This window comes from Leucopleurus acutus, assembly GCF_964270905.1.
Source record: "Leucopleurus acutus genome assembly, chromosome: 4".
NCBI classification, from domain to species: Eukaryota; Metazoa; Chordata; class Mammalia; order Artiodactyla; family Delphinidae; genus Leucopleurus; species Leucopleurus acutus.
This window is the reverse complement of record NC_139146.1, coordinates 155,740,474-155,758,945: the sequence shown is the minus strand read 5'-3', so window position 1 is coordinate 155,758,945 and position 18,472 is coordinate 155,740,474. Positions and strand designations below refer to the sequence as shown.

At 39.7% G+C, this 18,472-nt stretch overlaps 1 protein-coding gene across 4 annotated transcripts in view; it reads left to right on the top strand.

The window, feature by feature from the left end:
- Positions 1-5,668: 5,668 nt before the first annotated feature.
- GLRB (glycine receptor beta) overlaps positions 5,669-18,472 on the top strand; it is a gene marked incomplete at both ends in the record, with an annotated part of 65,002 nt that continues 52,198 nt past the window's right edge. For all 4 annotated transcript variants that reach the window (XM_082837874.1, XM_082837873.1, XM_082837872.1 and 1 more), the window contains one exon: positions 5,669-5,790. In XM_082837874.1, coding sequence (XP_082694000.1) covers positions 5,669-5,790 — 122 coding nt within the window. The remainder of the gene's footprint in view (positions 5,791-18,472) is intronic.

Genomic DNA, 18,472 nt, shown 5'->3' with positions numbered 1-18,472 from the left:
ACAAATTCCTTCTCTGAGCCTCTGGTTTTTCATAGATAATAAGTGTATTAAAATAACTTGCAGTCAGAGCAGAAATACATGAAATAGAGACCAAAAGTAAAAACCAATAGAAAAGATCGATGAAACTAAGACCTGCTTTTTTGAAAAGATAAACAAAATTAATAAACCTTTAGCCAGATTTAACAAGAAACAAAGAGGGCCCAGTAAATAAAATTAGAAATGAAAGAGAGGTTACAACTGATATCACAGAAATACAAACAATCATAGGGGAATACTATGAACAGTTATATGCCAATAAATTGAACAACCTAGAAGAAATGGGAATTCTTAAAAACATACAATATTTCAAGGCTGAATCAGGAAGAAAGAGAAAATCTGATCAGACCAGTTACTAGTAGTGAAATCAAATCAGTTATCAAAAAACTCCAAATAAAAAAAAAGATAGCTTCACAGGGTTATTCTACCAAATGTTGAAAGAAGAGTTAAAACCTATCCATCTCAAACTATTCCAAAAAAGTGAAGAGGAAGGAACACTTCCTAACATATTCTTAGAGGCCAACATTATACTGAAACCAAAACCAGGAAACGATACTACAAAAAAAGAAAACTACAGACCAATGTCCCTGATGAACATAGATGCAGAAATCTTCAACAAAATATTATCAAACCAAATTCAACCATACATCAAAAGGATCATACATCATGATAAAGTGGGACTTATTCCAGAGATGCAAGGATAGTTCAATATCCACAAATCATTCAATATGATACACCACATTAACAAAACAAAGAATAAACACATGATCATCTCAATAGATGTGAAAAAGCATTTGACAAAACTAAAAATCCATTTGTGATTAAAAACTCTCAACAAATTTGGTACAGAGGAAACATATCTAAACATAATAAGGGCCATTTATGACAAACCCACAGCTAACCTCATACTCAATGATAAAAAGATCAAAGCTTTTCCTCTAAGATCAGGAACAAGACGAGAATGCCCACGTTTGCCACTTCTATTTAACAAAGTATTGAAAATCCTAGCGCAGCAATCAGACAAGAAGAAGAAATGAAAGACATCCAGGTTGTAAAGGAAGGAGTAAAACTGTCACTATTTGCAGATGACATGGTACCATATATAGAAAACCCAAAAGACCCCACCACAAAACTATTAGAACTAATTGATGAATTCAGAAATTTGCAGGATACAAAATCAGTATACAGAAATCTGTTCCATTTCTATACAGCAATAATGAAATATCAGAAAGAGAAATTGAGAAAACAATCCCATTTACAATCCACCAAAAAGCATAAAATACCTAGGAATGCTTTCTTTAACCAAGAAAGTGGAAGATCTGTACTCTGAAAACTGTAAGACACTGATAAAAGTAATTGAAGACAATACTAATAAATAGATACACAGTATTCATATATTAGAAGAATTAATATTGTTAAAATATATTTTCTACCCAAAGCAATCTACAGAATCAGTGCCACCCCTGTCAAAGTACCCATGGCATTTTTCACAGAATTTTATAATCCTAAAATTTGTATGGAATCACAAAACATCCCGAATAGCCAAAGCAATCTTGAGAAAAAAGGACAAGGCTGGAGGTACCACACTCCCATATTTGAAATGATATTACACAGCTATAGTAATCAAAACAGTATGGTGCTAGCACAAAAACAGACACATAGATCAATGGAATAAAATAGAGAGCCTAGAAATAAGCCCACGTGTACAGGATCAATTAATACGACAAAGGAGGCAAGAATACACAATGGGGAAAAGACAGCCTCTTTGATAAATGGTGCTGGGAAAACTGGACAGCTACATGTAAAAGAATGAAACTAGAACACTTTCCCATACCAGATACGAAAATAAACTGAAAATGGATTAAAGACTTAAAATGTAAGCCCTGAAACCATAGAATTCGGAGAAGAAAACTTAGGCACTATGCTCTTTGACATTGGTCTTAGCAATATTTTTTGGATCTGATTCCTCTAGCAAAAGCAACAAAAGCAAAAATAAACAAATGGGACACAAACTAAAAAGCTTTTGCACAGCAAAGGAAACCATCAACAAAACGAAAAGGGAACCTACCGAATGGAAGAAGATATTTGCAAATATGTCCAATAAGGGGTTAATATCCAAAATATATAAAGGACTCATACAACTCAATATGAAAACAAACAAGCAAACAAACAACCCAATAAAAAAATGGGCATAAGATCTGAATAGGCATTTTTCCAAAGAAGACATACAGATGGCCATCAGACACATGAATAGACGCTCAACATCACTCATCATCAGGGAAATGAAAATCAAAAACCACAATTAACTATCACCTCACCTGTCAGAACGGCTATCTTCAAAAAAGACAAGAAGTAACAAGTGTTGGCAAGAATGTGTAGAAAAGGGAACCCTCCTACACTTGGTGGGAATGCAAATTAGTGCAGCCACTATGGAAAACAGTATGATGGTTCCTCAAAATTTAAAAAATAGAACTACCATATGACTCAGAAATTCCACTTTTAAGTATTTATCTGAAGAAAATCCAAAAAGATACATGCACCCCAATGTTCATAGCAGCATTATTCACAATAGCCAAGGTATGAAAACAACTTGTGTCCAAGTTTATATGGCTTTAGTGATTCTGCTCAATTTAAGTGCGCTTAAAAGGTCAGGCTTTGAGAAATTGGAAATAAGACTCCGAGATGAAGTTAGATGCCAAGAGACTAGGCAGACAATGAAGGCACAGAAAATGTATGTTACCCGCTTTGGCCCAAGAAGGTCATTTGTTAGTCTGTTGTTGGGTTTTTTGGTTGTTGTTGTTTGTTTGGTTTTTTTTTTTTTTTTTTTCCAAACTAATGGTCAGAAATAGACCCTAAACGATTCCAGCTCCTTGAAAGGGTTTTCCTTCTGATCCAACCCCTGCCCTCACCATCCCCGCCCGCATCGTCTCCAGCCCCTGGCGGGGACCACATTCTCCCGCTAGACATGGGGAGGGGACGCTCGCGCGGCCGGGACACCCCTGCCCTCCCCGGCCCCGGCCCCAACTCCGTCCCCATCTCTGTCCCCAACTCCGTCCCCATCTCTGTCCCCAACTCCGTCCCCATCTTTGTCCCCAACTCCGTCCCCATCTCCATCCCCATCCCCGTCCCCAACTCCGTCCCCATCAACTTCGTCCCCATCTCCAACCCCATCTCCGTCCCCAACTCCGTCCCCATCAACTCCGTCCCCATCAACTCCGTCCCCATCTCCGTCCCCAACTCCGTCCCCAACTCCGTCCCCATCAACTCCGTCTCCATCATCTCCGTCCCCATCTCCGTCCCCATCTCCGTCCCCAACTCCGTCCCCATCTCCGGCCCCATCTCCGTCCCCATCTCCGGCCCCATCTCCGTCCCCAACTCCGTCCCCACCTCCGTCCCCATCTCCGTCCCCAACTCCGTCCCCAACGCCGTGCCCCTCTCCGTCCCCAACGCCGTCCCCGCTCCGTTCCGCGGCCGCGCAGCGTCCCGACCGCACAGGCGCGGACCACACGGCGCAGGCTCGGCGGCCGGAGCAGGCGCGTCAGCCCATCTCGGGGACGCGGGGACGGGGACGCGGGGACGGGACGCAGCCGCTCCCCCCGCACCGGCGCGTCCGGCCCGAGCGCGCGTCCTCCGGGGCTGCGGGCGGGGCGCCAGGGTAGGTCGGCTCCGGGGGGAGGGCGGCGCGGGGGTCCGGGATGAGCACCCCTGCGGCGAGGCCTGGCCGGGGAGCGGGGCGCCGCGGCGGCGGGAGGCGGAGGCGCAGCGCCTCCCGCGAGTGCGCGGTGGAGGTGAGCTTGGCCGCAGGGGTGCAGTCGGCGGCGTTTGGTCTGCGGGGCCCGTCAGCCCCTGCCGCTGCCCGCTTCGGGAGGTGTGGGTGGGCGCAGAAGGACGGGGTGGCATCTCTCTCTCCGCCCTTCAGACCTCCAGGACGGCCTCGGGCTTCCTGCGCCGGGAGGGAAGGCGGGCGCAGTCCCTGCGGCCGTGGGCACAGGTGTCGGGGCCGGATGCCGCCGCTGGCTGGGGTGCGGGGCAGGGAGTCCAGTGCTGCGAGGTGACCGCGGGCAGCTGTGGGCCTGGTGAGCCCCTCCGTCGTCTTCGGGAGAGAGGACCAGGGAGGCGTCCCCTCCTGCTTGCTTAGGGCTGCGAAGGAGAAACGTGAGAAGATCAGACTTCCTGGGAGGAAGAGATGAAAAACGTGACACAGGAGAAGCCAAATTATGAGGGGGAGCTGGGACTTCCGTGAACGCTGAGGAGTAGACCGGTCTCTTCCTGTGCAGGAAACAGTGAAGGAGACACTGTTTATGGTTTGGGAATTAAAGATGCGGAAGAGGTCTAAATACTACAGGGTTTAGGAGATGCTTAAAGGTTTTTTGTTTTTTTTTTTTATGCATCAGATAGGCAAGATTGTAGTTCTCCTGGAGCATGGAAAATGTTATTAAAATACAGCTAAGAAGAGTATTTGGAGAAGGCTGACTATATTTGCTATTTTATTTCATACAATGTTGCCTAGAATTTCTGGAGCCAGAAATCATCATTTGAATGATACATGTCAGTATCATGTGAGTGGGAAAGCCAAAAGCTAACTTAAATCAATGAGCACCTTTTTTGGGTAAAAGGTAACTGCGAATTTAATGTACATAAATAAAAACAATGAATTTAGACAGTGAAACTCTTTGATAATAGTTTTTTCTTTTTTCTCTATCAGTCCTTTAATACTTAGAATTATCTTTTCTTCGAGAATAGTTTTATTGGTTTTGAAAAAATATACATGCGAAAGTCAAAGAACAGAGGAAATTTAAAAAACAAAACATTGATTTAAATGACCTAGTACGTCGTAACCATCTTAAAACCGTGTAAACATCTTTCCATGTATCTTGTAGGTTTGAGCAATGAGAATTTTTTTTAAAGCCAAGTAGCATTTATGCAAGTAAAACAAATCACAGACACTGCACATAATTATACATGAAAACACACATGATATGATTTTAAAAGTCTAAAAGTGGACTTCAAAGATGGAACTTACAGAGTTTTTTCTTCAGAAGAGAAAGTATAGAAAATTACACTGAATATATTTAATAAGCTTAAAATATGATAAAATCTTTTTTTAAAAAAAATATTTATTTATTTTTATTTTTGACTGTGTTGGGTGTTCGTTTCTGTGCGAGGGCTTTCTCTAGTTGCAGCGAGCGGGGGGCCACTCTTCATCGTGGTGCGCGGGCCTCTCACTACCGCGACCTCTCTTGTTGCGGAGCACAGGCTCCAGACGCGCAGGCTCAGTAGTTGTGGCTCACGGGCCTGGTTGCTCCGTGGCATGAGGGATCTTCCCAGACCAGGGCTCGAACCCGTGTCCCCTGCATTGGCAGGCAGATTCTCAACCACTGCGCCACCAGGGAAGCCCCAAAATATGATAAAATCTTAAAGCCCCAAAATATGATAAAATCTTAAATAAAACCTGTATGCAAGACAGATGTTTGCCACAAGCAATGAGAACTTGATGTACAAGACACCCTTGTCCATTGGGTAGTAATGGTCGTACTCCTTAAAGAGTCGTGTAGTTACCGTTTGCCTCATAAATGTAAACATTTTCTTGTTCTTTCTTGTAGATCGATCTCCTGAAATTTAACTTTTCAAGATGAAGTTTGTATTGGCGGTGGCCTTTTTTATTTTAATTTCCTTGTGTGTTGAAGAAGCCTGTTCTAAAGAGAAGTCTTCAAAGAAAGGGAAGGGGAAAAAGAAGCAGTACCTATGCCCATCGTATGTTCTTCATGTCTTATATTCTTATATGGAGAAATATTATTGCATTTTTCATCAAAGTGGTTTATTGAAACACATGACAACAGAACTTTCCCTATTAGAATTGCACCCATTTGTTTCACAGGTAGAAAGTGACAAAGTGAAGAGGGCTTTACAATGGGAAAGCTAATTCTCAGTATGATAAAGGTAAAGTTTTATAAAGTTTTGTTCGTGCCCTGGGCTTCTGTAATTTTCATACATCTTTTATAAAAGTAGAAAAAAGTTTCTATTTCTTTCTCACCCTGAATGTGCAACTTTCGCTGGTTACTGAGATTCCCTGCTTTGAGCAAATGCCAGTTCAAAAAGTTGACTTTAAAAAAAAATACTACTGAAATTGAATATTCATTTAAAAAATCAGATTGCTAGACTATGATTCTAAGGTCTGTTTAATTCACATTAAGGCATGGCAGGAGAAGAATTACATGGTAGATCCATTTTCCATTTCAATGGGGTTTTTTTGGGTAAAAGATTTATCTTAGGAAATAAGTATATTTCTCAAAAAATGTCATTAAATTTGAAGTTACCTGTAAAAACTAAATCCAATTCCCACTCCCTCCCCACTCAGAAAAAAAACAGCAAAAAAATTTTATGATTTGGACTTCATTTAAAAAAAAAATAAAGTGTTACTAGTGAATAACAGTAAATAATACCCAATAGTTAGAACAATTGAACAGTATATAAATCAATAACCTTCACAGAATATGTGCTTTTAAGTAATAATGTTAAAACATATGCAGTAATGTGGAATAAGAATTAAGTTGCTGGTACTGGTTATTTTTACATTAAGATTTCCGAAGTGCTATATTGATCTCAGGTAACATTATTCCAGCATCATCACTACTTAAATATTGATTATTATAGTTTCATAGATGTTTCATAAGAATTATTAAGATACCTTCTGGGAAGTAAATTTTGTAAAGAAAGGATATTAGAGTTGGTATTTTGGAATGGACGTCTGTATGAATATGTGAGACGGAAGGTCTGGGGACGGTATGGTGACCCATATAAAGTCCCGTAGTACGTAAAGCTCTCTGTTAAGAAATACCTCCTAGTTTTCAGCGTTAATAGTCCTGCTTCTTCCAGTCTACACAGCCTGATGTCAGGGCCAGCCTTCTGGGTGTGACAGGATGGCCCCATCCGCCCTACTGAGTGTGACTCATCTTCACAGATAAGAGTGTTTGAGCTGCAACCAGGGGACTCGCGTTTTCGGGAACTGGACACGGTCAGGCCTTACTCTTCCCAAGGATAAGGACACCTTGTCATATTTTGGATAGCCTTCATTTTAACATTTTGTTGGATAAATCTTGGCATATTGATGTGAACTCTTGTATTTGTCTTGAAGGCGCGCCGATCCTATGTGTGGAGTCAAGCCATCTGTGGTCAGTCGGGTTCCGCTCTCTGTGGAAGCTGATGGGGCTCCTGTCTCCCTCGCCCCAGCCTGCTTCCCCCCCCCCCCCCCCGCATCCTGTTAAATGTCGTGAATCACAGGTCTGAATGTGGCAACTGCAAGCCTTACGGCTGCCGTGTACCTTACAAGAGTCTTTTAGAGGGCATCCTATTTCTTCCCAGAACTGCGCTCTTGCCTTATATGTAAACTGACTGTATATGCTTAGGCTGTCTCTGGTTAGGACAGATTTTTAACATTAAATCTGATAGATAAAGAGTGAAACAATGAAGGTTCTCTTTGGTGCATATGGAAACCTCCAAGCGGAAGGCCCAACATACACGTGGTGAGCCCGTATCGCAGTGTTTTAGGTATGTTGAGAAATTAAAGTTTTATCTCTGAAATTTTCTACCACAGTTTTCAAATTTTGATTGTATTACTTACTTTCTTGCAATTATGAGACTGAATAAAGCTTCATTAACAGGAGCCCTGGTGATGCTGCCCCAAATCCAGCTTATTAAAAAGTAGATGTACTTTGGAGAATTACATTTGCATATTTTTTGTTTGAGCATTTTACTAAGAATTTTGAGTTCATGGTCACTGCACTTCTGAAGGCTAAGGTTTTCTCTGGCTTTTGTTGGATCCATTGTATTAAATTTCTTTGCATATCCAGGTTGGGAATCTCAGTTACAATAACGGGCTGGGAAGGAACATGCAGATTATTTGTTTCTCAGCGGATGGTCCAGTTTGCCCATCCTGTGTAAGCTGACTAAGCATAAAACATCTTGATTAAGAGGAATACTTGAGATCACAAAACCCGGAAGTTACGTACAGGCTTCCATACACTCCTCAATATGGTGAAATCTTGCCCAGTGATGTTCTGATTTCTTTACATTTTTTTTTGAATAGAGTTGAAGAGCAATGGTGTTGAACGGATATATGCAGTTGACGTGTTGTGCACGTGTAGTAAACAGGAGCAGAAACTTCCCTTTTTATTCTTGAAACATTTCTTCCCAAAGATTGGAAATAAGAGGAAAACTGCTTCTAAATGTAGAAAGGACTTAGGACCCTTCGTATTCTAGGTTGATGTGGAGCTGGAATCATATGATACTCTCTCCCTGGCTCTTTATGATTTTTTTAACCTTTAATTGTTTTGAGAAGCTCGAAAATGATAAATCTATGCTATTATTCATTGTTTTTTGGTGTGTAACTGGAGCAGCGGTACCAGGTTGCCAGACTACCTGATAAATTTGAGTCCCAAAATTTTAGAAATTCAGTATAAATAAATACACAGTAAACTTTAAATTAGAAGTTATGTTTTAGATTAAGTCCTTGGACACTGTTTAGCTTTTTATTGTAAAGCTTGAATTTGACATTGACCTGAATCTATTGGTCTTCTGATTTCCTATACGTTCTGCCTCAGCGATTTTGTCCAAATCTCTGGCTGTACCTCCATCTGTGCACTGTTAGCGCCTAAGGTGCTGTATGCAGCCCAGCCTCTCTGAAGAATGTACCCATACATCCACCACTTCTACCTGGTTATCCCATCTTGATCTTAAAACTCAATTCAAAATGATAAAAACCCGAGTACAGAAATCCTCCCCACGTCTCCTAATACAGTGTTTCCATTTGCATCCTTTGCCATCCAAACTCAGATCCTAGGGATTACCTAGGACCCCCTCTTTCTACCTTAGCTTCTCAAGTCCAGCCGTTGCCGAGACTTCCACGTTCAGAGTCTGCGCCATCTTGTGAGTGTGTCCCTCACTTCCATCCCCATCGTGACGCCGCTGTCACTTCTCCCCCCAGCCCTTCTAGTGAGCTCGTTATTGATCTCCCTCTTCTTGGCTTCCTCCACCAGTTCCTACCCCACCCGGACCCTAGAGTGTATTTTCCACAGCGTACTCAAGCCACTCCAGCGCTCAGAGTCCCCTGAGGGACTCCATAACCTTTGGGAAAGGTTCTGATCTCTTTCAGCACACAAAACTCTTGCTGAGCTGGCCTCTGACTCCTCCGTCTGTCTCTGCATCCCGATCGCGCCCTTACTCAAGTCTCATACACGCTTTGCTCTTTCACGCTTCCGAAGTGTTCTTCCCTTTACCAAAATGCCAGAGGTTTCCTTCTTCCATGAGTTAACCTTGCCTCAGCGGTCTTATGAAAATCCACAGCGATAAATACCACGTGTTCGCTGTCGACTCCTGTATCTGTGTGCCTGGCCCAGATCTCTCTGAAGAGCACCACATCCATACATCCAACACTTGAATCTGACTGTCCCGTAATGACCCCACACTCAAACTTTGTTGTCTCCTTTGGGAAACCTTTTTTTTCATATTGTAAAGTGTTTACTATTTCCACCACCTGTTAACAAAAAATTAAAATTAATGCTGGCCGCTGAATCAGAAATCTCTCTATATGTGTGCATGTATATGCCTATATATATACACACACATATTCATATGCTTTTGCTTTCTTTAAACATGCAGAAAAATTCTGACCATTAATGGAATCATTTCTGAATTATTGCACATGACTCTTGCTTAATTATTCACAGATGCCTAACACCATAATGCATTTAATATATGCGCAAACAGACACTAGCAAAAGACTCCAGGCCATCCTTGCTTCCTAAATAACATAATTTCAGCTACATATAATATTCCTTTATTACATGCTAAGTACAAGGATAGATTTATTTTTGTTTTTTAAACATTATGAAATGGTTAAATTATAGATTCTATAACATTTTAATCCTGACTGATTTTCATAACCCATCTTGCAAGGTGGATATCTATTTTTTTTTTAACATCTTTATTGGAGTATAAACCTTTCTTAATCCTGACAGTCTGATTTAGACAATCACACTCTGTGCCTTCGAGGTTCCCTAATTGCCTATCCTGCTTATAAAACTACGTGGTGACATCAGCTGTAATTGTCTGCTCCCCCTACTAGATGGTAAACTCCGTGAGGGCTTGTCTTACTGACTTAGTCACCAGACATCAACATCGTGCCTGGTTCAAAATGTACATGCCATAAACATTTGTTTAAAGAGTGAATACAAACTCCAGATCGTTGACCCTTACAAGTCACTGTATCTGGATTTTGTTACAGTACTTGAAAATAATTTATATGATCTCCCTGGACAGTATTTAGACATATAGTCTTAATATAAGGAGAAGAAGGGAGTTAATGTCTAGGTTATTGGTAGAGCGTCTTCAGCCTGGAAGATGCTTCCTGGTGAAAGTTTGGCCTTCTCGTGATAAACATCATATCAATGACTAAAATAAACTATACAGAGGAAACATCCAGATGGAGAGTAATGTGATACTGAAACATATGGTGGGTACGTGAGACAGAATTAGGATCTAATATGACCTTGGAAGTCCAAAGCGATGGGCTGAATCTAACGAGATTGAAGTATAAACTTCACTTTGGTTCAGAAATCATGTGTGCAAGTATAGGATGGGGAAAGCAATGTGGCTGAACGCACTTGGAAAAAATATTAAATAGTGTTGTAACCATAATACAAGTGAATAATAATATACTGTAGTATAGTATAATATGACATAATACAATATGATGTATAATATATGTACCTGATGCAGATGAGTAACTCTGTACGCTATCTTTCCATCCCAGCTAAATATAACTATATGCATAGTTACTTAAGAAAGAAATTAGTGTTCTTATTTTACCAATTCTGTGTGAAGCATATTACTAGCCTTAAAAGAATTATATTATTTAAAGCAAGACTTACAGAGATTTCTGCACTGTGCTGGTCAATACCTTCGGCGGAGAGAAATGAGAATAGTTGAGGTAATTAAAATAATGTCATATTAGGAAGTGCTGAAGGAACTGAGGTATTTGACAGTTATCTTCAATTTTGTGAAAACCTGTGATTCAGATGACAAAGTAGACTTTGCTGCTTGGCACCAATACTTACAACCAGGACTAATGAGTAGAACCTCGAGAAGGGATATTTTTGGCTCCAAATTAGCAAGAACTTTCTAATAGCATTCTGCCAGATATAATTGCCTGGGAACAGAGGCAGTGGAGCTCACAGCAACCCCAAGCCACGGGGGATAATTACTTGCAGGCATACTTTATAGAAAGTTTGAGCCTTGGGTAGGTAGTTTGGCCCGACATAGGTGTTTAAGGACATTTCAATTTGTGAGATTTTTAAGAGTCTTTGACTCTAGTATATTGTATGTGATGACGGTCTTATGATTATCCAATTGCAGAATGATATAGAAAGAATCACCTTTTAAAAATTTAATCTCCACCCAGATTTAAAGAGCTTGGCTGCTAATATTGGTGCGTTGTTGTGGAGAGCTCTACCATATAAAATAAGTATATCTTGGTCTAATAATCAGGACTTAAAAACTTGCAGTGGTAGCATTTCTTCTTGAAATGTCACACGTAATCAGGTTTTTTGAATATCTTTCAAACTCAGACCATCTTTTCTCTTTTCTGACCTAAACCAATGGGAATAAATATGTCAAGCTACTGTTAATCTCAAGAAATAATGATTGAGGGATGACGAATATTAATTATCTGAGCAATGCCTGCCGTAACTGATGAGAAGAAGGCTTAGGTTTATGGATTTGTGTTTATGTCTATTGTATATGAAACCAGAACATTCTAAAATATACTTTCGGAATTCTTGATTGAATGAACAAAAACAAAACAGAACTATTTGAACCAAAACCAAAGCATTATTTGTCATTTCTATTTGTACTTAGCAGACACAGTAACACTTTTTAATACTGAATTTGGCCCGACTGTAACCTCTGGACACATACTGACATTTTTGTCATCGCTGAGTTAGGGAACTTTCTACCATTTGTTGAGGACTGTTTGAATTCCAGGCATCTGATAGCTCACCGTAAGTGTAACTAATTTGCTTACAAGTTACATTTGAAATCTTTCTCCCATTTTGGGCCCAGACTTGTACCTTAGGTGTGAAGAAGCATCATAAGAAGCCCTTAATTGATCCTGGAGGAGGACTGCTATTATTTCTATGACTGTTCGGTCATGTTTGCATGTATTTACTTCATCCTAATGATATTTCCTCCAAACTGTTGGTACTCTAGCTTTGAAATCATGACATGAAGATTTATGGTTCTGTGTGTGTAATGAGAAAAAATTTCATTACTTTTTATTAGTTTCTTCACAACCTAAAAAAGTTGTGTGTGTATAAATGTGTTTGATACCAATATGATATTTTTTTATATCCTTCAGAGAGATACCATTTAATGGTAGTATTCGTAGACATCAGTTCTGTGTAGTATGAAGGGTTGGGTTAAGTATAATGTTAGCCATTTTCTTCCTATTCTGATTTTATTCCCTGTTATTCATTAATAGAATGGATTGATTTCATTTTAGTTCCATTTCCTTACTTCCTAATGGAAATGTTCAAGATAAATACATTGGCCCAAAAATGAAAGGCTGATTGGAAATGGATATGGAGAATCTGTACAATGGATATAATTGAAAACTGCCAGTATTATTATTACTATAACAAAGGTAGATCAAATTTTTCATTGATGGGCAGTTATGTATTTTCTTACTACCTAACAAACAATTCTGATTTAATGGCATGATATTATTTTGCAGTCAACTGAATTAATGATCTTCCCTTTCCAAATAATTTCCTAGATTTTGAAATCGGAATCCTCATTATTTTAGTTATTCCGGCATGAAACTTAAATGGAACCTGTTTTCTCTTAAAATGATCTCCCGTATCTGTCCTGTTCATTGCATCTCCTCTTACCGTCATTTTCAACATAGTCTGTTAAAATAGTTTCCTAATTACTTGCCGTATTTTTTTCCCCGCTCATTATTATTCATCTTACATACCGTTTCCATATTCATCTTGTTAATCTTATGTTGCAGACCCACAATGTCTTCTTATTCCCTCAAGGATCCAGGGCAGACTGTTCACTCTGACTTTCAAAGGTCTCTCTGATTTACATGCGGAACTTTGTGCGAAACTACTCTCTCATCTTAGAAAGGCTGATCTGTCCTTGTGCCAACCTGCCACTGCTTATGCTTAGACGTGCTTATGGTTATAGAGCGACAACCTCCTGCTGAATCTACGCAGTCCTTCAGGGCTCATCTCAGTCATTACCTTGCCTGATGAAACCTTTTAAACGATTAGAAGTGTTCACTGAAAGTAAGATTAGTGCAAATTATTAGCATGCTATGGCTGTTAATGCATTAAGGTCTTGGACCTTGTTAGAAATACAGTGTTTGCAGAGGGAAAAAAAGGGTTAATTTCGTGGTGGGTATATCATACCTGGAACATTGTGTTGAATTCTGGTTGCATTTGTTTGTGAGGATTGGATTTACGTGGGAGTTTGTTCAGATAATCATGATCAGCGTTTGCAGGAACATGAAAGTCTGTGGTTTGATAGGTTTACCGTGGGTTATTTTCTTTAAGAGTAGATGAGTAATCCACCATTGTGAGGAGTTTTCATATAATAGGAGCTAGAATTCATATTTAGACCTCAAGTTATAGAACCAAGACCAAAGAGAGAAACATAGAGGAAGACATTTCCATTTGAAAGGATAGGATATAACTATCCAACAATATAACTATCCAAGGATTTCCTTGGGAGGTTCTTTGTCACCAGAACCTCCCAAGGGTGGGTAGGGACACTACCTAAACGTAGCATCACTGGGAAGTTGCCGAATTTAAAAGTTCTTTTCACCAAGATTTCACGAGCTTATGATTAGAGCTAAAATTAAACTCCCTCTTCTTGACCTCTTAGAATCCTTTTTGTGCATCCTGTGTGTTTTGACACTCGATTAGATTTAATAGTAATATTCTTCCTATGATATCTTTTATTTTCTAGTTGAAATGTATATATTGTGTTAACTCTTCAGCCGAATTATAAATACTTGAGATGAGATGGCTCTCCCTCTCTCTCCACTTTCATTACAGTATATACACTTTCATTTAGTAAGCATAAATGAAGCTCTGATTCAAGGAATTTTGAAGTAGGAAGAATATATATATATACACACACACTTTCGTAAAGATACACACTTTCATATATATATATAGATTCATATTCTGCCTATTTCAACGTTCTCTGCATTTCAGCTATGTTTATACTTACTAAACCAAATGGGTGACTGATCCAATAGAAAAATCATAAATTAATCTTTTGATGGGTCAGTGGCTCACTGGGACCATGTTTAGAGATCACCTTGAAACATGCATTGTTTAAAATTCCCTTTGTATGTCTGCTTAATCTAGATGGATAAAACCTTGGAATTTGGGAGAAAGCCCACTGCGGTATCTCAATTAGGACTTTTGTTGATGGGCTTTATAACTTTCAATAAGTCATTTAATTTATTTCGGTCTCAATTTTCTTATTCTCATGGTGAAAAGTTTCATCTCAGTAGTTTCCTAATTTCAGTCATTCATTCCAACTCTATCTATTATGATGCAGTCACGTTTTCTTTATGATTGTTTTGCTGCCTTTATATTCAGGGCTAACTATTCCTGTTTTTGTCAAGATTTTTCATTTTCTGATTTAGAACTAGACAAGCCTAACCAATGGAAAGAGAATACACAAAATTCTGTTTCTTAAGCAAGTTAATTACTAAGGGATCTAATTGCAGAGTTGACTTATCAAAATGTAGGTATGTAACCATCCTCCCAAGTAGAAGAATCACTTGTGTGCAAGGTAAATTGTACCCATTCTTAACTCTATAATTTTTCACAAACTGAGGAATTTGACTTACAAAAATGTGTCCTGTGTTTGTCTTTTGTTTTCTTTTGGAGGTGAATAATTTCTGTAATGCAGTAAAAGATAGAGTATCTTTGCCGAAGTCTCCTGTATTCTTCTTGAGCTACTACCTGAAAAAAGCACATCACTGCGGTCCTCCAGAGAGCAGAGAGCACGTCATAAATGAGTCCCTTTGCCCTCAACATGGAATTTACACTTAGAATTCAAGAAGCAAATTATTCAAATTTATGTACATACAAATAGCTCCTCTGAGAGATGATGTAAATAGGAAATTACCTTTCTAAGAGCTCTGATTGGAATAACAGCAAAACAATGATTCAGTCACTAATAGACTTTGTTGGAGAATGTGAAACATCTGACCTTTAGTAGTCCTCCTGTGAGAAAACAGTAGGAGGAATTCTTGATGATTCGGGGGAGTTTAGGACTCCACTCCCAAGAGTAACCTGATAGAAAAGGCCCACATTTAATGAGTGGACTCGTAGCCTTCTTTGCATCTGTGTTCAGCTCTCAGTTACACCATGGACGTGGCTGCTGAGATAATCCAAAGGTCGTATTGCAACACCCTTTAATATCTCCCAGGAGTTCCATATGTATTTGACTGGAATATCTATAATGTTTTCGGTTTCATTCTACAAATGTTGTTTGGAATCTCCATTGGTTTATTTTGTGTGTTGATGTAGCCTTGGTTGGGTCTTCATTGTGGTGCCTCAGTTCTTCACTGGCCCTTAGTGGCTCCATGTTTCTCTTTCCCTAATAATGTTTCAGTCCTTGATCAATACCCCTTTCAGTCTTCACCTACGATACGAACTTCCACTTTAAAGAAAAAAAATAGAAGTTGCTGGACTCGCGCTCACTCACCCCTCCATCTTCCCTCCAGAGCTGCCTGTGGCATCATCCTTTCTCTTCTCCTTGGCTCCGACCCAGAGGAAGAGGGACATCCTTTTCTCAGTCCTGGATTCCGTCCCCCACCCCCTTCTGAGATGCGCCCCATCACCACACTCTGCTTGCCCATGCTTCATATCTTCTCTTCTTTGGCTCCTTTTTCTAAGGGCTTAAAACTACGCTGAAGCGTCGCCTACCTGAAAAAATGCAGTTTTTTTGTTTGTTTGTTTGGCTGCACTGCATGGCATATGGGATCTTAGTTCCCCAACCAGGGATTGAACCCGCATCCCCAGCATTGGAAGCACGGAGTCTTAATTGCTGGACCGCCAGGGAAGTCCCAAATGCACATTTTTTGTATTCCTATTTCATCAAATTTGTTTTTTCCTCTGTGTTCATTGTCACATTTCTTAAACTGACAGCCCACAATTTCAGCTCTAATTCACAATTTTTTCCTTTTCTTTACTTGAATTTCTTTGAATTGCAAAAGCCAGACATTATTGTTGTAACAAAGGAAACAGTAGAACCACTTAATTCTCCTATTAGTATTGACTCCTGCCACCATTCTGTTTTTTGATGAAGATACTTATTTTATTCCTTTTAAGCAAATCTGCAAAATTTCTTCGGAGTCCTTACTTTACTTGACAAGGACAAATGATTGTCTTCTGCGTCCTGAAGTGATCTCTTACCCTCAACCCCTCTGCCCTGATTTGCCTTCCAGCTTTGCATCTGCCTCTCCTGCTACCCCTGATTAGACCCCTTCCTAGCTATGCTTTTTTGTCTGTCCAGAAATAGTGGGTTTTGTCACATATTCATATCCTGGATGTTGCTAGATGTTCATCTTGGTCCTTTTAGCTTCTTACTTATCGCTCTTCCCCTGAGTAATTTCTCCCTGTGTCTGTGGTTACACACACATCCTTATCTCCAGGTGTAGCTAGTCTTGTGAGTTCCAGGGCACTATTTGTAACTTCCTACTGGACCTCAGAGTTAATATAGCAAACCAGCTCTGCCATCAGCCTTCCTCAGCTCTCCACCCAGCCTTTCATGAGAAACGGCTGAAACATCTTCCATTCTGTCCCGGACGCTCACCTGGATCATCTCATCAGTTGCCCATTCTGTTGATTCTTGTTCAGAAATGACCCTTGCATCCGGCTATTTCTCCGCGTCTCGACGGGTGTGGTCCTTGTTGGGCTCTAATCATTTCACCTTGAAGCTGTTGTTGCAGGGACTTCCCCAGACTCCTGACTTCCATCCTGTCCTCTGTAGTTCATCTTCTATAACAGCAGCTCTCAAACTTTGGTCTCAGGACCCCTTTCCAATCTGAAGCATCTTTAAGGACACAGTGAGCTTTAGTTTATGTGGGAGTTATCTATTGATGTTGCCTTGTTATAAATTGAAACAGAAATTTTAAAAAATATTTATTAAATTACCTAAAATATACTCATTGCAGATTAACATGAATAACTTATTTTTATGAAAATTAACTATATTTTCAAAAATAAAAAAAATAGTGCGGAGAGTGGCATTGTCTTACAATGTTCCTGTCTGTTCAGTGGCTGGCATAATGGAAGACAGCTGAATTCTCATAGCTGCTCCTGGATTCCGTTTGTTGTGATATATTGTTTTGGTTGAAGTAGGTGAAGAAAATGTGACCTCATGCCGACATATAATTGGAAAAGGGAAGAGTATTTCAATAGCCTTTCTATAATTATGAATATTCCTTTTTAATGCCATGCCAAAATTGGACAAGTGATCGTTCCTTAAAAGTTAGTTGTGATGTAAAATCTGAAATCAGATCAGTGAACATTTTGATCTCTGTTGTATTAAAATTTGCTGGTCTTTCATTTTGAATGGCTTTTTTTTTTTTTTTTTTTTGCCCAAACATGAATTTATAACATGCATTGATCATTTGGAAAACATTGGTTTGCTGGGTTTTGCAGATCTTCCAAATGTTGACAGGTTTCATTATACAGTATCAAATAATCACATCCATTTACTATTACTTTTGATCTCACTGGAAAGTCTGTTAGTATCAGCAGACCGGCAGCAAATACTCTCATTAGTTTTCTTACCGGCAGCAAATACTCTCGTTAGTTTTTCTTGAACTTACAGTCTTTCTTCTATCACTTGTGAAAACTTTTTTTGCCACATATCCAAGTCTGAATCACCATAGGTTTCCCATGGTCTTCCATGAAAACAGTGTTGCATGAAAAGTCTCTTGTTCACTAGCAAGTCGAACAGTCATCCAAGTGCTGTTCTTTGGAACAATTCTCGTAGTTCAGTTTTCTGTGCAGCAGAAGTGCTGTCTGGATACTTGCCATTTTTTTCATGCAGAATATTAAAACAGTATGGATTTAAATTGCAAAGTTTAATAAATTTAATATTTTTTACTGCTTCTTTAAGAACAGTACATGGGAACAACATCTTTCACATCTTTTATTTATTTCTTACTGCTGGTGTCTAGAGGTTAAGGACACGAACACTCTTGCTACGTAAAACTATTAGTTTCCTGAGTTGTGCACTGGCGGTCTTATCCACCGTTGCTTGTGCAGCATCAGTGCAAACGTCTGCAGCGTGAAACAAAGTAAATGTTGTTTTGAGGAGGAGGATGATGATGATGATGGAG